At 48.4% G+C, this 17,763-nt stretch overlaps 1 protein-coding gene across 1 annotated transcript in view; it reads right to left on the reverse strand.

Annotated features, from left to right (window-relative positions):
- Positions 1–17,763, reverse strand: part of hsf2bp (heat shock transcription factor 2 binding protein) — a 98,370-nt gene that overhangs the window by 63,767 nt on the left and 16,840 nt on the right. The window contains exons 3-5 of the mRNA XM_072262174.1: positions 14,708–14,839; positions 13,141–13,212; positions 1,021–1,171 (exon numbers count right to left, since the gene is read on the reverse strand). Coding sequence (XP_072118275.1) covers positions 1,021–1,171; positions 13,141–13,212; positions 14,708–14,839 — 355 coding nt within the window. The remainder of the gene's footprint in view (positions 1–1,020; positions 1,172–13,140; positions 13,213–14,707; positions 14,840–17,763) is intronic.

Here is a 17,763-nt window from a genome sequence, read left to right on the forward strand (position 1 = left end):
TATCCAGGGCATCTTCAAGGCACGGTGCCTCAGAAAAGTGAATTCCATTATCAAGGAACCGCATCACCCAGAACATGCCCTCTTTTCATTGTTATGACGAAGGAGGTAAAGTAGCCTGAAGGCACTCACTTCATGATTCAGGAACAGCTTCTTCCCCTCTGCCATCCAATTTCTAGATGGACATTGAATCCACGTACACCACCTCACTACTTGTTTTTTTAAATTTCTGTTTTACACTACCTATCTGAATTTAACTATTTAATATACATATTTATTCTGACTGCTGAAGGGTCTCGGCCCGAAACGTCGACTGTACTTTTCTCCATAGATGCTGCCTGGCCTGCTGAGTTCCTCCAGCATTTTGTGTGTGTTGCTTATTCATACTGTAATTCAGTTTTTACTATATTTATCATGTATTGCATTGTACTGCTGTTGTAAAGTTAACACATTTCATGACATATGCTGGTGATATGAGACCTGATTCTGAAGAGAGTGAATCTCAGGGTAGTACAGAAGACATAGGAGCAGAATGAGGCCATTCAGCTCACAGAGCCTGCTCCGCCATTCCATCATGGCCACTCAACCCCATACATCTGCCTTCTCACCATGTCCTTTGATGGCCTGACCGATCAGGACTTGAATATACCCATGGACTTGGCTTCCACTTCAGTCTGTGGCAGAGCAGCATTCCACAGATTCACTACTCTCTGGCTAAAAAAAATTCCTACTTACCTCTGTCCTAAAAGGTCACCCCTCTAGTTCTGTATACCCTACCAGAGGAAACATCCTCTCCACATCTACCTCAGAGCCCTTTCAACATTTGGTAGGTTTCAATGAGATCGCCCTGCATTCTTCTAAATTCCAGTGAATACAGGCCAAAGCTGCCAAATGCTCCTCATATGTTAACCCTTTCATTCCTGGAATTATCCCTGTGAAACTCCTCTGGACTCTCTCCAATGACACTATTTTGATAATAAATTTACTTTGAACTTTGCACTAAGATGCCACACAAACACTCACTTTTTTCAGCAATTTCCAGCTGATGGAAGCATTCTAGGAATTCTCCATTCAGTATCTTGGGCAGGAAGTCCTTGATTTGCATTGTCTCAGTCGTTAGTCTCTCCAGGTCTCTCTTTCGAACTTTAACAAACTCTTCTTTGCCCACAGGTTTCTGAAACACATCCTTAGAGGTAGGGAGCTCAGTGTTATATCCATGAATGCAGGTGTGAATGAAAATATTTAATTATAAACCACAACAGGCTAAAGGAACTGGAATAAATGTGAAGACCCTAATTCCTCCCCGTCTTCGCAGTGCTCAAGCTGAGAACATATCTCACACCTTGTCATGAGAGGGACTCTACTGCAGTGTGACTCAGCATAAGAAAGTGTCAGGTAGACAGGAAAAAGAATTTGAGGATATTGAAAGCAAACACTGAAAACCTGAAACATCTTCACTAACAGAAGCAAAACTCACAAAATGCTGGAGGAACAGCAGGTCAGGCAGTGTCTACGGAAATGAATAAACAGTTAATGTTTCGGGTTGAGACTCTTCTTCAGGACTGGAAAGGAAGGGGGAAGATGCCAGAATAAAAATGTGGGAAGAGGAGGAGGAGACTAGCTAGAATGAGATGGGTGAAACCAGGTGGGTGGGAAAGGTAAAGAGATGGAGAGAAAGAAATCTGATAGGAGTGGAGAGTGGATCATAGCAGAAAGGGAAGGAGGAGGGTACCCGGGGATCGTGATAGGCAGATGAGAAGATGGAAGAGGCCAGTGTGGGGAATAGACACACATACTCACACACAGTCAACTGAACACCACTCCACTCCCTTTGCAATTTTTGCTCATTTCTTTCTCAATTCCTGCTAAAACATTGTTTACATTTACATCATTTATTATTATATTGTAATTTGTCCTTTACTGTGCCTATTGTCTTGATTATTAATTATTGTACTGTCTTGCACTGTTTTGTGCACTTTATGTAGTCCCGTGTAGGCCTGAAGTCTAATGTAGTTTTGTGTTGTTTCATGTAGCACCATGGTCCTGGAGAATCATTGTTTTGTTTTTACTGTGTACTGTACCAGCAGTTATGGTTGAAATGACAATAAAAGTGACTTGACTTGACTTTACTGGAAGGAGAAATTGATATTCATGCCATCAGGTTAGAGGCTATTAGAGGGTAGCTTCATCGTAGCACAAGAGAATGCCATGGACATGTCAGAATGGAAATGGAAATCGGAATTAAAATGTTTGGCCACCAAGAAGTTCTGCTTCTGGTGGATGGAGCGGAGGTGCTCATGAAGTGGTCCCCCAATTTACAACAGGCTTCGCCAATGTAGAGGAGGCCAGATTGGGAGTCTCCTCACCAATGGCAGCTTATAAAATGATGTCATAGACAGGATGTGGTCTTTTTCCAGGTGTAGGAATGGCAACTACTAGTTTAATGGGAGAGGAAGAACTTAAAAGGAGATTTACAACGCCATTTTTATTAAACAGAAATGGCAGGGGTTCTGACGGTCCAATCAGTGGCAGGTGCATGCCATAGCAACAAGATTTCTCAAGACACTTGTTTAAAAGTACAGAAGGGACAAATGGGGTGGCCATGGTTGGGAGCAGGCCAGTGGTGAGAGTAGGAATGTCAGGCTTCAGCTCAAACAAGCCTCCCAATTTGTTCAGGCCTTTTAACATTCGGAATGTTTCTATGAGATCCCCCCTCATTCTCCTGAACTCCAGGGAATACAGCCCAAGAGCTGCCAGATGTTCCTCATATGGTAACCCTTTCATTCCTGGAATAATTCTTGTGATTCTTCCCTAAACCTTCTCCAATGTCAATATGTCCTTTCTAAAATAAGGAGCCCAAAACTGCACACAATACTCCGTGTGGTCTCACGAGTGCCTTATAGAGCCTCAACGTCACATCCCTGCTCTCATATTCTATACCTCTAGAAATGAGCGCCAACATTGCATTTGCCTTCTTCACCACTGACTCAGCCTGGAGGTTAACCTTTAGAGCATCCTGCACAAGGACTCCAAAGTCCCTTTGCATATCTGCATTTTGAATTCTCTCCCCACCTAAATAATAGTCTGCCTGTTTATTTCTTCCACCAAAGTGCATGACCATACACTTTCCAACATTGTATTTCATTTGCCACTTCTTTGCCCGTTCCCCTAAACTATCTAAGTCTCTCTGCAGACTCTCTGTTTCCTCAACACTACCTGCTCCTCCACCTATCTTTGTATCACTGGCAAATTTAGCCACAAATCTATTAATACCATTGTCTAAATCATTGACATACATCGTAAAAAGCAGCAGTCCCAACACTGACCCCTGTGGAACTCCACTGGTAACCAGCAGCAAGCCAGAATAGGATCCTTTTATTCCTACTATCTGTTTTCTGCCAACCAGCCAATGCTCCACCCATGCTAGTAACTTCTCTGTAATTCCATGGGCTCATATCACATGTGCGACACCTTGTCAAAGGCCTTCTGAAAATCCAAGTACACCACGTTTACTGCATCTCCATAGTCTACCCTGCTTGTAATTTCCTCAAAGAGTTGCAGTAGGTTAGTCAGGCAGGATTTTTCTTTCAGGAAACCATGCTGATTTTAGCTTATCTTGTCACGTGCCTCCAGGTATGCCGTAATCTCATCCTTAACAATCGATTTCAACAACTTCCCAACCACTGATGTCAGGCTAACAGGTCTATAGATTCCTTTCTGCTGCCTACCACCCTTCTTAAATAGCGGAGTAACATTTACAATTTTCCAGTCATCCAGTACAATGCCAGGATCTATTGATTCTTTAAAGATCATCGTTAATGCCTCTGCAATCTCTCCGGCTACTTCCTTCAGAACCCAAGGGTGCATTCCATCAGGTCCAGGAGATTTATCCAGCCTCAGACCATTAAGCTTCCTGAGCACCTCCTCAGTCGTAATTTTCACGATACAAACCTCACTTCCTTGACACTCTTAAATGTCCGGTATACTGCAGATATCTTCAACTGTGAAGACTGATACAAAATACACATTCAGTTCCTCTGCCATCTCTCATTACTGTATCTCCAGCATCATCTTCTATTGGTCCTATATCTACCCCCAACTCCCTTTTATCCTTTATATACTTAAAAAGGCTTTTAGTATCTTTGATATTAGTCGCCAGCTTCCTCTCATAATTCATCTTTTCCTTCCGAATGACCTTCTTATTTTCCTTCTGCAGGTTTTTTAAAAGCTCCCCAATCCTCTATCTTCCCATTAGCTCTGGTTCCCTTGTATGCCCTCTCTTTTGCTTTTACTTTGGCTCTGACTTCACTTGTCAGCCACGGTAATGTCCTTCTTCCATTTGAAAATTTCTTCCTATGTGGCGGGAGGAGAGAGAGCAGCGCGCCATGTGTGCACAGCCCTCCAGTGAAAATGATATCCTATCTATTAAATAGGGGCCGTGGACAATTCTGATTTGATGGAGACAGACATGAAAGCACAAAGGAACATCTGGAGAAATTTTTGAAACGCAAGTTCGTTGCTGTTGTTACTGCACGATCAAGAAATCTTCCGAGGGAAGGCCTCAAAATCCCTGGCTTTGCCTGCTGTTGGTGACCGAGATTGAAGTCGAATCGTTTGGATAGAGATGGTGCTCGGTACTCAGTGTCGGAGAGCTGATCGGAGGCTCGGAGTTTTTTCGGACGACTCAGAGTTGGACTGTGGTCGGGCATGGCAGGGAGAATTTTTCTTCCTTCTCCTGTCTGCGTGAGATGAGGGACATTTGAGAGACTTTGAACTTTTTACTGTGCTCATTCATGGACTGTTCTTCATCAAGTTATGGTATTGTTGCACTATTGTAACTGTATGTTATAATTATGTGGTTTTGTTAGTTTTTTCAGTCTTGGTCTGTCCTGTGTTTTGTGATATCACACCAGAGGAAATATTGTATCATTTCTTAATGCATGCATTACTAAATGACAATAAAAGAGGACTGCGTGTCTTCATAATCTAATCGAATCTATCTATCTTGCACTTCCCTCATTTTTTGCAGAAACTCCAGCCATTGCTGCTCTGCTGTCCCTCCTGCAAATGTCCCTTTCCAGTCAACTTCAACCAGTTCCCCTCTCATGCCATTGTAACTTCCTTTATTCCACTGAAATACCGACACATTGGAATTTAGTTTCTCCTTCTCAAATTTCAAAGTGAACTCGATCATATTGTGATCACTGTTCCCTGAGGATTCCTTAATCTTAAACCCTTTTATCACCTCCGGATCATTGCACAGCACCCACTCCAACACAGCCAATCCCCTAGTGGGCTCAACAACAAGCTGTTCTAAAAAGCCATCTCTTAGACATTCTCCAAATTCTCTCTCTTGAGGTCCAGTACTGACCTGGTTTTCCCAATCCACTTTCATGTTAAAATCCCCAATATCATGACATTGCCTTACTGACACGCCTTTTCTATCTCCTGTTGTAATTTGTAATCCACATCCTGGCTGCTGTTCGGATGCCTGTATACAACTGCCATTAGGGTCCTTTTACCCTTGCCATTTCTTAACTCAATCCATAGAGACTCTACACCTTCTGATCCTATGTCAACCCTTTCCAATGATTTAATATTATTTCTTATACACGGAGCCGCACCACCCCCTCTGCCTACTAACCTATCTTTCTGATACACCGTATGTCCTTGGACGTTCAGCTCCCAATGACAGCCATCCTTTAGCCATGTTTCAGAAATGGCCACACCGTCATATTTGTCAATCTGTAGATGAATTTCAAGATCGTCCATTTTATTTCTCTTGCTGTACTTAGTGTAGTAAATGGCCGTTGTGTGTTCTTCACGCTGGATATTGGAGTCCTGGGAGACCCAGTTACCCCGGAGTTGCAGGAGATGAGTAGCTGGGTGACTGTCAGGTGAAATGGAAATGTGAAGAGACAGTTAGTGCAGAGCACCCCTGTGACTATTCCCCTCGATAATAAGTACACCGTTTTGGATACTGTTGTGGGGGATGACCTCCCAGGGGAATGCCAAGGAGACCAGGTTACTGGCACAAAGCATAGATCCATGGTGCAGAAGGAAAAGAGGGAGGAGTGGGGAGTGGTAGTGATAGGGGACTCAATAGTGTTATATACCCCTAGGGTTCATATTTTCTGTGGACTGTCACTTTAAGGAGGGAGGGAGGGAGGGAGAGAGGGAGAGAGGGAGAGAGAGAATGAACTGAGACTGACTTTTGGGCTCTGTGTGAATTTCTACTGTCTGCAGAATTGCTTGGTTGCTATGGTGACTAGCTGATGTTATGGTTTCTCTGCAGTTTGTTTACTTTTTACAAGGACAGTCACAGACACAGAGAAACACATGCTCAGAGTCAAAGTTGCTGGTGAACGCAGCAGGCCAGGCAGCATCTCTAGGAAGAGGTACAGTCCTGACGAAGCGCCTCAGCCTGAAACGTCGACTGTACCTCTTCCTAGAGATGCTGCCTGGCCTGCTGCGTTCACCAGCAACTTTGATGTGTGTTGCTTGAATTTCCAGCATCTGCAGGATTCCTGTTGTTTGCTCAGAGTCAAGATGGATTTGGTCAATGGAAGACACCGATGAGTCGGTCGCCAGTTTGAACTTTCAGTAGCCTGGAAAAGGGTGAGTTGAAATCAATCCAGAGTATTGATAAACAACTCTCACAAGTACTACAATTAGAAGAAGTTTGCAGAGGGGAGAGGAAGGCTTGAAGCAGAAGAAGGCTAGTGATGAAGAGGTCACTGTTTGGACTCTCTCCTAAGTAGCCCGTAAGGGTGAATTTGAGTTCCATTCGAATACAAAGGTGTGACTGTCATGTAGTTAATCCACAGGTTCTCTAGTGAGAGGAGTACCTTTGCGAGTACCACTTGTGTATTACTCTTGTTTGGGTGTGGTAATTCACTGAAGAAAGGCCGCGCAGGTTGACAGTATTGTTAAGAAGGCATTTGCAGTGTTGGCATTCATCAACCATGGGATTGAGTTCAAGAGCCGTGAGGTGATGTTGGAGCTATACAAGACCTTAGTTAAACCCCACTTGGAGTACTGTGTTCAGTTCTGGTCACGTCACTACTATGTGGATACTATAGAGAATGCAAAGGAGGTTTACAAGGATGTTGCCTGGTTTGGAGAGCATGCCTTATGAGAATAGGTTGAGTGAACTTGGCCTTTTTCCTTAGAGTGATGGAGGATGAAAGGTGACTTGATAGAAGTGTATTAAGATCTCTCTTCATCTTATGAAGAGAGGCATTGATCATGTGGATAGTCAGAGGCTTTTTCCCAGGGTTGAAATGGCTAACACCAGGGGACATAGTTTTAAGGTGCTTGAGAGGGGATGTCAGGAGTAAGTTTTTCACACAGAGTGGTGAGTGCGTGGAATGCAATGACAGCCATGGTGGTGGAGGCGGATACAATAGGGTCTTTTAAGAGACTTCTGGATAGGTACACAGAGCTTAGAAAAATAGAGGGCTATGCAGTAGGGAAATACTAGGCAGCTTCTAGAGTAGGTTACATGGTCGGCACAATGTTGTGGGCTGCAGGGCCTGCAATGTGCTGTAGATTTCTATGTTCTATATGGACCAGGTAAGTTTGAGGGCAGGGCGGAAGTTAAAGGCAAAGTTGATGAAATCGACGAGCTCCACATGTGTGCAAGACCAGCACCAATGCAGTCGGTTGATGTAGCACAGGAGAAGTTGGAGAGCGACACCATTATAAAAGAGATCAGTAGATAATCTATCAATAACAAGTAGATCATGGTCCAGGGTCAGTTAACGAGCTCATGGTGAGGGTCGGGGGTAAATGACCAAGGTCACAGTGAGGGACAGAGGTTCCGAACTCACGGTGAGGATCAGGGGTCAGTAACAGAGATCACAGTGAGGATCGGTGGGGGGGTTGGTAACGGAGATCACGGTGAGGATCGGGGATCGGAGGGTCAGTTACTGATCTCTCTGTGGGGATCGGGGATCGGAGGGTCAGTTACCGATCTCACTGTGAGGATCGGGGATCGGAGGGTCAGTTACTGAGCTCACGGTGAGGATCGGGGATCGGAGGGTCAGTTACCGATCTCACTGTGAGGATCGGGGATCGGAGGGTCAGTTACTGAGCTCACAGTGAGGATCGGGGATTGGAGGGTCAGTTACTGAGCTCACGGTGAGGATCGGGAATCGGAGGGTCAGTTACTGAGCTCACGGTGAGGATCGGTGATTGGAGGGTCAGTTACTGAGCTCACAGTGAGGATCGGGGATCGGAGGGTCAGTTACCGATCTCACTGTGAGGATCGGGGATCGGAGGAACAGTTACCGAGTTCACGGTGAGGATCGGGGATTGGAGGGTCAGTTACTGAGCTCACTGTGAGGATCGGGGATCGGAGGGTCAGTTACTGATCTCACGGTGAGGATTGGAGGATCAGAGGGTCAGTTACTGATCTCAGGGTGAGGATCAGAGTGTCAGTTACTGAGTTCACGGGGAGAATCGGGGATCAGAGGGTCAGTTACTGATCTCAGGGTGAGGATCGGGGGTCAGTAACAGATCACAGTGAGGATCGGTGGGGGGGTTGGTAACGGAGATCATGGTGAGGATCGGGGATCGGAGGGTCAGTTACTGATCTCTCTGTGGGGATCGGGGATCGGAGGGTCAGTTACCGATCTCACTGTGAGGATCGGGGATCGGAGGGTCAGTTACTGAGCTCACGGTGAGGATCGGGGATCGGAGGGTCAGTTACCGATCTCACTGTGAGGATCGGGGATCGGAGGGTCAGTTACTGAGCTCACAGTGAGGATCGGGGATTGGAGGGTCAGTTACTGAGCTCACGGTAAGGATCGGGGATCGGAGGGTCAGTTACCGATCTCACTGTGAGGATTGGGGATCGGAGGAACAGTTACCGAGTTCACGGTGAGGATCGGGGATCGGAGGGTCAGTTACCGATCTCACTGTGAGGATCGGGGATCGGAGGGTCAGTTACTGAGCTCACGGTGAGGATCGGTGATCGGAGGGTCAGTTACTGAGCTCACAGTGAGGATCGGGGATCGGAGGGTCAGTTACCGATCTCACTGTGAGGATCGGGGATCGGAGGAACAGTTACCGAGTTCACGGTGAGGATCGGGGACCGGAGGGTCAGTTACCGATCTCACGGTGAGGATCGGGGATCAGAGGGTCAGTTACTGAGCTCACGGTGAGGATCAGGGATCGGAGTGTCAGTTACCGATCTCACTGTGAGGATTGGGGATCGGAGGAACAGTTACCGAGTTCACGGTGAGGATCGGGGATCGGAGGGTCAGTTACCGATCTCACAGTGAGGATCGGGGATCGGAGGGTCAGTTACTGATCTCACGGTGAGGATCGGAGGATCAGTTACCAAACATCTGACGTGGGTCGGGCTCGGTTACTGAGCATCAGGGTCAACGGGTGTGTTTAAACTAAGTAGTGGGGGGAAGAGACGAACTGGAAATATAAGGATGGAGTTAAAAAGAAAGAGAGAATAAGAAAAGTTAAGAAAGACAACAGAATTAACGGGGCAGAAAGCTCAGGAAGGGATCGGCCAAGTGCAATAGGAATCGATGTGAAAGGTGAAGGGAGTAAAGGATTAAGAGTATTCTATATGAGTGCACGAAGTATAAGAAATAAAGTGGATGAGCTTGAGGCTCAGTTGGAAGTTGGCAAGTATGATGTTGTAGGAATAACAGAGACATGGCTGCAAGAGGACCAGGGCTAGGAAATGAATATTCAAGGGGATACGTCCCATCGAAAGGACAGACAGGTGGGCAGAGGGGGTGGGGTGGCTCTGTTGGTGAGGAATGAAATTCAGTCCCTTGCGAGGGGTGACACAGAATCAGGAGATGTAGAGTCAGTATGGATAGAACTGAGAAACTGTAAGGGCTAAAAGACCCTGATGGGAGTTATCTGCAGGCCCCCAAACAGTAGCCTGGATATAGGGTGCAAGTTGAATCAAGAGTTAAAATTGGCATGTCGCAAAGGTAATGCTACAGTTGTTATGGGGGATTTCAACATGCAGGTAGACTGGGAAAATCAGGTTGGTGCTGGACCCCAAGAAAGGGAGTTTGTGGAGTGCCTCCGAGATGGATTCTTCGAGCAGCTTGTACTGGAGCCTACCATAGAGAAGGCAATTCTGGATTTAGTGTTGTGTAATGAACCAGATTTGATAAGGGAACTCGAGGGAAAGGAGCCATTAGGAGGTAGTGACCATTATATGATAAGTTTTAATCTACAATCTGAGAGGGAGAAGGGAAACTCGGAAGTGTCAGTATTACAGTTGAATAAAGGGAACTATGGTGCTATGAGGGAGGAGCTGGCCAAAGTTGACTGGAAAGATACCCTAGCAGGGATGACAGTGGAACAACAATGGCAGATATTTCTGGGAATAATACAGAAGGTGCAGGATCAGTTCATTCCAAAGGGGAAGAAAGATTCTAAGGGGAGTAAGGGGTGACCGTGGCTGACAAGGGAAGTCAAGGACAGTATAAAAATAAATAGCAAAGATGAGCGAGAAGCCGGAGGACTGGGAAATTTTTAAAGAGCAACAGAAGATAACTAAAAAGGCAATACAGGGAGAAAAGATGAGATACGAAGGTAAGCTAGCCAAGAATGTAAAGGAGGATAGTAAAAGCTTCTTTAGGTACATGAAGAGGAAAAAATTAGTTAAGACCAAAGTCGGGCCCTTGAAGACAGAAACGGGTGAACTTATTAAGGGGAACAAAGAAATGGCAGACGAGTTGAACAGGTACTTTGGATCTGTCTGTCTTCACTAGGGAAGACACAAACAATCTCCCAGATGTATTAATGGCCAGAGGAGCTAGGGTAACAGAGGAACTGAAGGAAATTCACATTCGGCAGAAACTGGTGTTGGATAGACTGAAGAGACTGAAGGCTGATAAATCCCCCGGGCCTGATGGTCTGCATCCCACGGTACTTAAGGAGGTGGCTCTAGAAATCATGGATGCATTCGTAATTATTTTCCAATGTTCTATAGATTCAGGATCAGTTCCTGTGGATTGGAGGGTAGTTAATGTTATCCCACTTTTTAAGAAAGGAGGAAGAGAGAAAACAGGAAATTATAGACCAGTTAGTCTGACATCAGTGGTGGGGAAGATGCTGGTGTCAATTATAAAAGATGAAATAGTGGCACATTTGGACAGCAGTAACAGGATTGGTCCGAGTCAGCATGGATTTACGAAGGGGAAATCATGCTTGACTAATCTTCTGGAATTTTTTGAGGATGTACCTATGAAAATGGACACGGGAGAGCCAGTGGATGTAGTGTACCTGGACTTTCAGAAAGCCTTTGATAAGGTCCCACATAGATTAGTGGGCAAAATTGGAGCACATGGTATTGGGGGTAGGGTACTACCATGGATAGAAAATTGGCTGGCAGACAGGAAACAAAGAGTAGGGATTAACGGGTCCCTTTCAGAATGGCAGGCAGTGACTCGTGGGGTACAAGGCTCGATGCTGGGGCCACAGCTATTTACAATATACATTAATGATTTAGATGAAGGGATTACAAGTAACATTAACAAATTTGCAGATGACACAAAGCTGGGTGGCAGTGTGAAATGTGAGGAGGATGTTATGAGAATGCAGGGTGATTTGGACAGGTTGAGTGAGTGGGCAGATGCAGTTTAATGTGGATAAATGTGACGTTATCCACTTTGGTGGCAAGAACAGGAAGGCAGATTACTATCTGAATGGTGTCAAGTTAGGAAAAGGTGAAGTACAACGAGATCTAGGTGTCCTTGTTCATCAGTCACTGAAAGTAAGCATGCAGGTACAGCAGGCAGTGAAGAAAGCTAATGGCATGTTGGCCTTCATAACAAGGGGAGTTGAGTATAGGAGCAAATAGGTCATTCTGCAGCTGTACAGGGCCCTGGTGAAACCACACCTGGAGTATTGTGTGCAGTTTTGGTCTCCAAATTTGAGGAAGAACGTTCTTGCTATTGAGGGAGTGCAGCATAAGTTCACAAGGTTAATTCCCGGGATGGCAGGACTGTCATATGTTGAAAGATTGGAGCGACTGGGCTTGTATACACTGGAATTTAGAAGGATGAGAGGGGACCTGATTGAAACATGTAAGATTATTAAGGGATTGGACACACTGCAGGCAGGAAGCATGTTCCTGCTGATGGGTGAGTCCAGCACCAGAGGCCACAGTTTAAGAATGAGGGGTAGGCCATTTAGAACGGAGTTGAGGAACAACTTTTTCACCCAGAGAGTTGTGGATCTGTGGAATGCTCTGCCTCAGAAGGCAGTGGAGGCTAATTCTCTGGATGCTTTCAAGAAAGAATTAGATGGAGCTCTTAAAGATAGCGGAATCAAAGGTTATGGGGATAAGGCAGGAACTGGATACTGATTGCGTATGATCAGCCATGATCACAGTGAATGGCGGTGCTGGCTTGAAAGGCCAAATGGCCTACTCCTGCACCTATTGTCTATCGCACACACAAAATGCTGGAGAAAATCTGCAGGCCAGGTAGCATCTGCGGAAAAGAGTGCACAGTTGTCGTTTTGGGCCGAGGCCATTCATCAGAACTGGAGAAGTACTGTTGAGAAATCAGAGTAAGAGCGGGGGGGGGGCAGGGGGTGGGTGGGGAAGAAATGCAAGGTAGTAGATGACATGTGAAACCGGGAGGGGAGAAGGGATGAAGTAAGGAGCTGCGAAGTCAATTGGTGAAAGAGATAAAGGGCTGGGGAAGGGGGAATCTGACAGGAGAGAACAGAAGGCCATGAAAGAAAAAGAGGGAGGTGATGGGCAATTAAGGAGATAAGGTAAGAGAGGAAATGGGAATGGGGGATGGTGAGCGAGAGGGGGCCACAATCCCCTGAAGTTCAACAAATCGATGTTCATGCTGTCAGGTTGGAAGCAGCCCGGACAGAAATCTGGGGTTGCTTTTCCAACCGGACCGCGTCCTCATTGCAGCAGTAGAGGCCAGGGACTGACATTTCAGAATGGGAATGGGAAGGGGAATTAAAGTGGGTGGCCGCTGGGAGATCCTGCGTTTTCTGGCAGACAGAGAGTAAGTGCTCGGTGAACCGGTCTCCCAATCTATGTCGGGTCTTCCCGATATACAGGAGACCACACCGGGGGCACCGGACACAGAAAATGACCCCAACAGGCTCACAGGTGAAGTGTCGCCTCACCTGGAAGGCCTGTTTGCGGCTCTGAATGATATTGAGGGAGGAGGTGTAGGGCCAGGTGTAGTACTTGCTCCACTTGCAAGGATAAGAGCCACTGGGAGATCAGGGGGAGGGATGAATGGACAAGAGAGTCGAGTAGGGAGCGATCCCTGTGGAAAACAGAAAGGGAGGGTGTGGAGGAGGAAAGAGGCTTTGGTGGTGGGATCCCATTGCAGGTGGCTGAAGTTACTGAGAATTACGTGGACGCAGAGGCTGGTGGGGTGGGAGGGGAGGACCAGTGCAGCCCGATCCCTGGTGGGGTGGCGGGAGGACCAGTGGAGATGATCCCTGTGGGGTGGTGGGAGGACCAGTGGAGACGATCCCTGTGGGGTGGTGAGAGGACCAGTGGAGACGATCCCTGTGGGGTGGTGAGAGGACCAGTGGAGCCGATCCCTGTGGGGTGGGAGGGGAGGACTGGCGGAGCCCTATCCTTGGTGGGTGGGAGGACCAGTGGAGATGATCCCTGGTGGGGTGGGAGGACCAGTGGAGCCCAATCCCTGGTGGGGTGGGAGGTTTGGACCAGTGGAGCCCGATCCCTGGTGGGAGGGGAGAGGACCAGTGGAGCCCGATCCCTGGTGGGGTGGGAGGACCAGTAGAGCCAATCCCTGGTGGGGTGGGAGGTTTGGACCAGTGGAGCCTGATCCCTGTGGGGTGGGAGGACCAGTGGAGCCAATCCTTGGTGGGAGGGGAGGACCAGTGGAGATGATCCCTGTGGGGTGGTGGGAGGACCAGAGGAGCCGATCCCTGGTGGGGTGGCAGGAGGACCAGTGGAGCCGATCCCTGGTGGGGTGGCGGTGAGGTGAGGACCAGTGGAGATGATCCCTGTGGGGTGGGAGGTTTGGACCAGTGGAGCCCGATCCCTGGTGGGTGGTGGGAGGACCAGTGGAGCCGATCCCTGGTGGGAGGGGAGGACCAGTGGAGATGATCCCTGGTGGGAGGGGAGGGGAGGACCAGTGGAGCCGATCCCTGGTGGGGTGGTGGGAGGACCAGTGGAGATGATCCCTGTGGGGTGGTGGGAGGACCAGTGGAGATGATCCCTGGGGGGTGGTGGGAGGACCAGTGGAGCCCATCCCTGGTGGGGTGGTGGGAGGACCAGTGGAGACGATCCCAGGTGGGAGGGGAGGACCAGTGGAACCGATCCCTGGTGGGTGGCGGGAGGTGAGGTTTGGACCAGTGCAGCCCGATCCCTGGTGGGGTGGTGGGAGAATGAGATGAGGGCAGACGTGCGCGAAATGGAAGAGAGACAGCTGACAGCAGCATTGATAGCGGAGAAAGGGAAGCTTGGCATGAAAGTCTCACCCTGACAGCAGAGCACACGCCCATAGATAGAGACAGAGAGATCGAGAAAGAAGGGAATGTTTGGAAATGGACCTGGTGAATTTGGGGGCAGGGTGGGAGTTGGAGGCAAAGTTGATGAAGTGACGAGCGCCACAGGAAGCAGCACCTATGCAGTCGTCGATGTCGTGTAGGAAAAGTTGGGAAGTGATAACGTTACAGAAGAGATCGATAGATAAGGGTCGGGGTCAGTTACCGAGACGCCAGAGCCGCCGCCCCGAATCTCCGCCTCTCGCACAACCGCCATCGCGCCAAAGAAGGGGCACATGCGCAGTGAGTAACCACCGGCAGGGGGAGGGAGCGGGGTCAGGTCGAGGGGCCGAGCGGCCTGGGGAAAGGAAGACTGAGGGGAGAGGGAAAGGACGAGGGGCCGAGCGGCCTGGGGAAAAAGGATGAGGGGAGAGGACGAGGGGCCGAGCGGCCTGGGGAAAGGAAGGCTGAGGAGAGAGGGAAAAGGACGAGGGGTTGAGAGGCCTGGGGAAAGGAAGGATGAGGGGAGTGGGAAAAGGACGAGGGGCCGAGTGGCCTGGGGAAAGGAAGGATGAGGGGAGAGGACGAGGGGCCGAGCGGCCTGGGGAAAGGAAGGCTGAGGAGAGAGGGTAAGGACGAGGGGCCAAGCGGCCTGGGGAAAGGAAGGCTGAGGAGAGAGGGAAAAGGACGAGGGGCTGAGCAGCCTGGGGAAAGGAAGGATGAGGGGAGTGGGAAAAGGACGAGAGGCCGAGTGGCCTGGGGAAAGGAAGGATGAGGGGAGAGGACGAGGGGCCGAGTGGCCTTGGGAAAGGAAGAATAATGGGACTGGGGAAAGGACGAAGGGCTGAGCGGCCTGGGGAAAGAAAGAATGAGGGGAGTGGGGAAAGCAGGTTGAGGGGAAGGATGAGGGGATTGGGGAAAGGAAGGATGAGGGAGAGGAGAAAGGATGAGAGGACTGGGGAAAGGACGAGGGGCTGAGTGGCCTGCAGAAAGGAAGGATGAGGGGAGTGGGGAAAGCAGGATGAGGGGACTGGGGAAAGGAGGGGGAGGGATACGTTTAGGAGACTGGAGAAAGGACGAGTGGCCTGGGAAAGGATGAGAGGAGTGGGGAACGCAGGTGGAGGGGAAGGATGAGGGGAGCAGGGAAAGCAGGTTGAGGGGACGAGGGAAAGGAGGGGAGGGGGAGGGAATGGATAGGTGACTGGGGAAAGGACAAGTGGCCTGGGGAAAGGATGAGAGGAGTGGGGAACCCGGATGGAGGGGAAGGATGAGGGGAGCGGGGATGGGGAGCTGGTGGAGGGGCAGCGCAAAGTGGGGAATAGGTGGAGGGCTAGGATGAGGCGATTGGGGATGGGGAGCAGGGAAAATATAAGGGGACTGGGGAAAGTGGGTGAAGGGGAAGGATCAGAATCAACTTTGTTATCACTGGCATGTGACGTGAAATTTGTTAACTTTGCAGCAGTTCAATACATAATCTAGCAGAGAGAGAAAATAATAATAAAACATAACAATAAATAAACAAGTAATTCAATTATGTATATTAAATAGATTTTTTAAAATGTGCAAAAACAGAAATACTGTATATTAAAAAAAGTGAGGTAGTGTCCAAAGATTCAATGTCCATTTAAGGAATCGGATGGCAGAGGGGAAGAAGCTGTTCCTGAATCGCTGAGTGTGTGCCTTCAGACTTCTGTATCTCCTGCTCGATGGTAACAGTTAGAAAAGGGCATGCCCTGGGTGCTGGAGGTCTTTAATAATGGACGCTGCCTTTCTGAGACACTGTTCCCTAAAGATGTCCTGGGTACTTTGTAGGCTAGTGCCCAGGATGGAGCTGACTAGATTTACAACCCTCTGCAGCTTCTTTTGGTCCTGTGCAGTAGCCCCACCATACCAGACAGTGATGCAGCCTGTCAGAATGCTCTCCACAGTGCAACTATAGAAGTTTTTGAGTGTGTTTGTTGACATGCCAAATCGCTCCAAACTCCTAATAAAGTATAGTCACTCTTTTGCCTTCTTTATAACTACATCAATATGTTGGTACCAGGTTAGATCCTCAGAGATCTTGACACTGAGGAACTTGAAGCTGCTCACTCTCTCCACTTCTGATCCCTCTATGTGGATTGGTATGTGTTCCTTCGTCTTAACCTTCCTGAAGTCCACAATCAGCTCTTTCATCTTACTGACGTTGAGTGCCAGATTGTTGCTGCGGCACCATTCCACTAGTTGGTATATCTCACTCCTGTACGCCCTCTTGTCATCATCTGAGGTTCTATCAACAATGGTTGTTTCATCAGCAAATTTGTGGATGGTGTTTGAGCTATGCCTAGCCACACAGTCATGTGTATACAGAGAGTTCTTCTTCTTCGGTTGTCCATCGAAATCCGATGACGACGTCCACTCCTTTAACGGTGAGATCTTTGATGACTATACAGTCCTATCCTGGAGCCACAAGCTCTGCTGCAGGTGGGACATATATATATATGGTAGTGGTGGCAACCATGGCTGCATTTCTCCTGGCTCTCTTCTGCTGTCTTCTGGTTGTTCTTTCCATCTCCAGAATACAAACCCCGTCCCTACACATCTGTTACCAAGTGGTACAGTCAGCAGCAACCTCCTCCAGGTTCTCGGGTCTGATCTTGCACTTCCTTAAAGCATTCTTCATCTGATCCTTATAGCGCTTCTTCAGCCTTCCAGCTGAACGTCGACCATGATGTAGCTGGCTGTATAACACTCTGCGGGGTAACCAACATGGGGGCTTCCTCATCACGTGCCCCAGCCACTGCAGCTGGCGCTGGGTGATCATGGCCTCAATACTTCTGCAGTTGGTCTTTACAAGTATTTCAGTGTGAAGCACCCGCTCATGCCAGGTAATTCCCAGGATGCGCTGGAGGCAGCTTATGTGGAAGCTCTCCAAGGACTTGATGTGACGGCTGTAGGTTACCCAAGCTTCACAGCTATAAAGGAGGGTGGTGACACAGACCGCTTGGTATACGGCGACCTTTGTGGAGGAACGAAGGCTCCTGTTCTGAAAGACTCTACGCTGAAGTCTCCCAAAGGCAGCTGACGCCTGTTTAATGCGGCTCTGGATGTCATTGTCAATGCCGCTATCCTCAGAGAGAATGCTCCCCAGATATTTGAAAGATAGCACTACTGACAGCTTTTCATCACCAACAGTGAAGGCAGGTAGAATGGGTGGGACACTGGTACTCCATTGGCAAACCACTTCTGTCTTGGTGGTATTGACAGTCAGCCCCATCCTGCTGTATGCTCTCACTGCCACAG

The sequence above is a fragment of the Mobula birostris genome, chromosome 6 (genome assembly GCF_030028105.1).
Source record: "Mobula birostris isolate sMobBir1 chromosome 6, sMobBir1.hap1, whole genome shotgun sequence".
Taxonomy (NCBI): Eukaryota; Metazoa; Chordata; class Chondrichthyes; order Myliobatiformes; family Myliobatidae; genus Mobula; species Mobula birostris.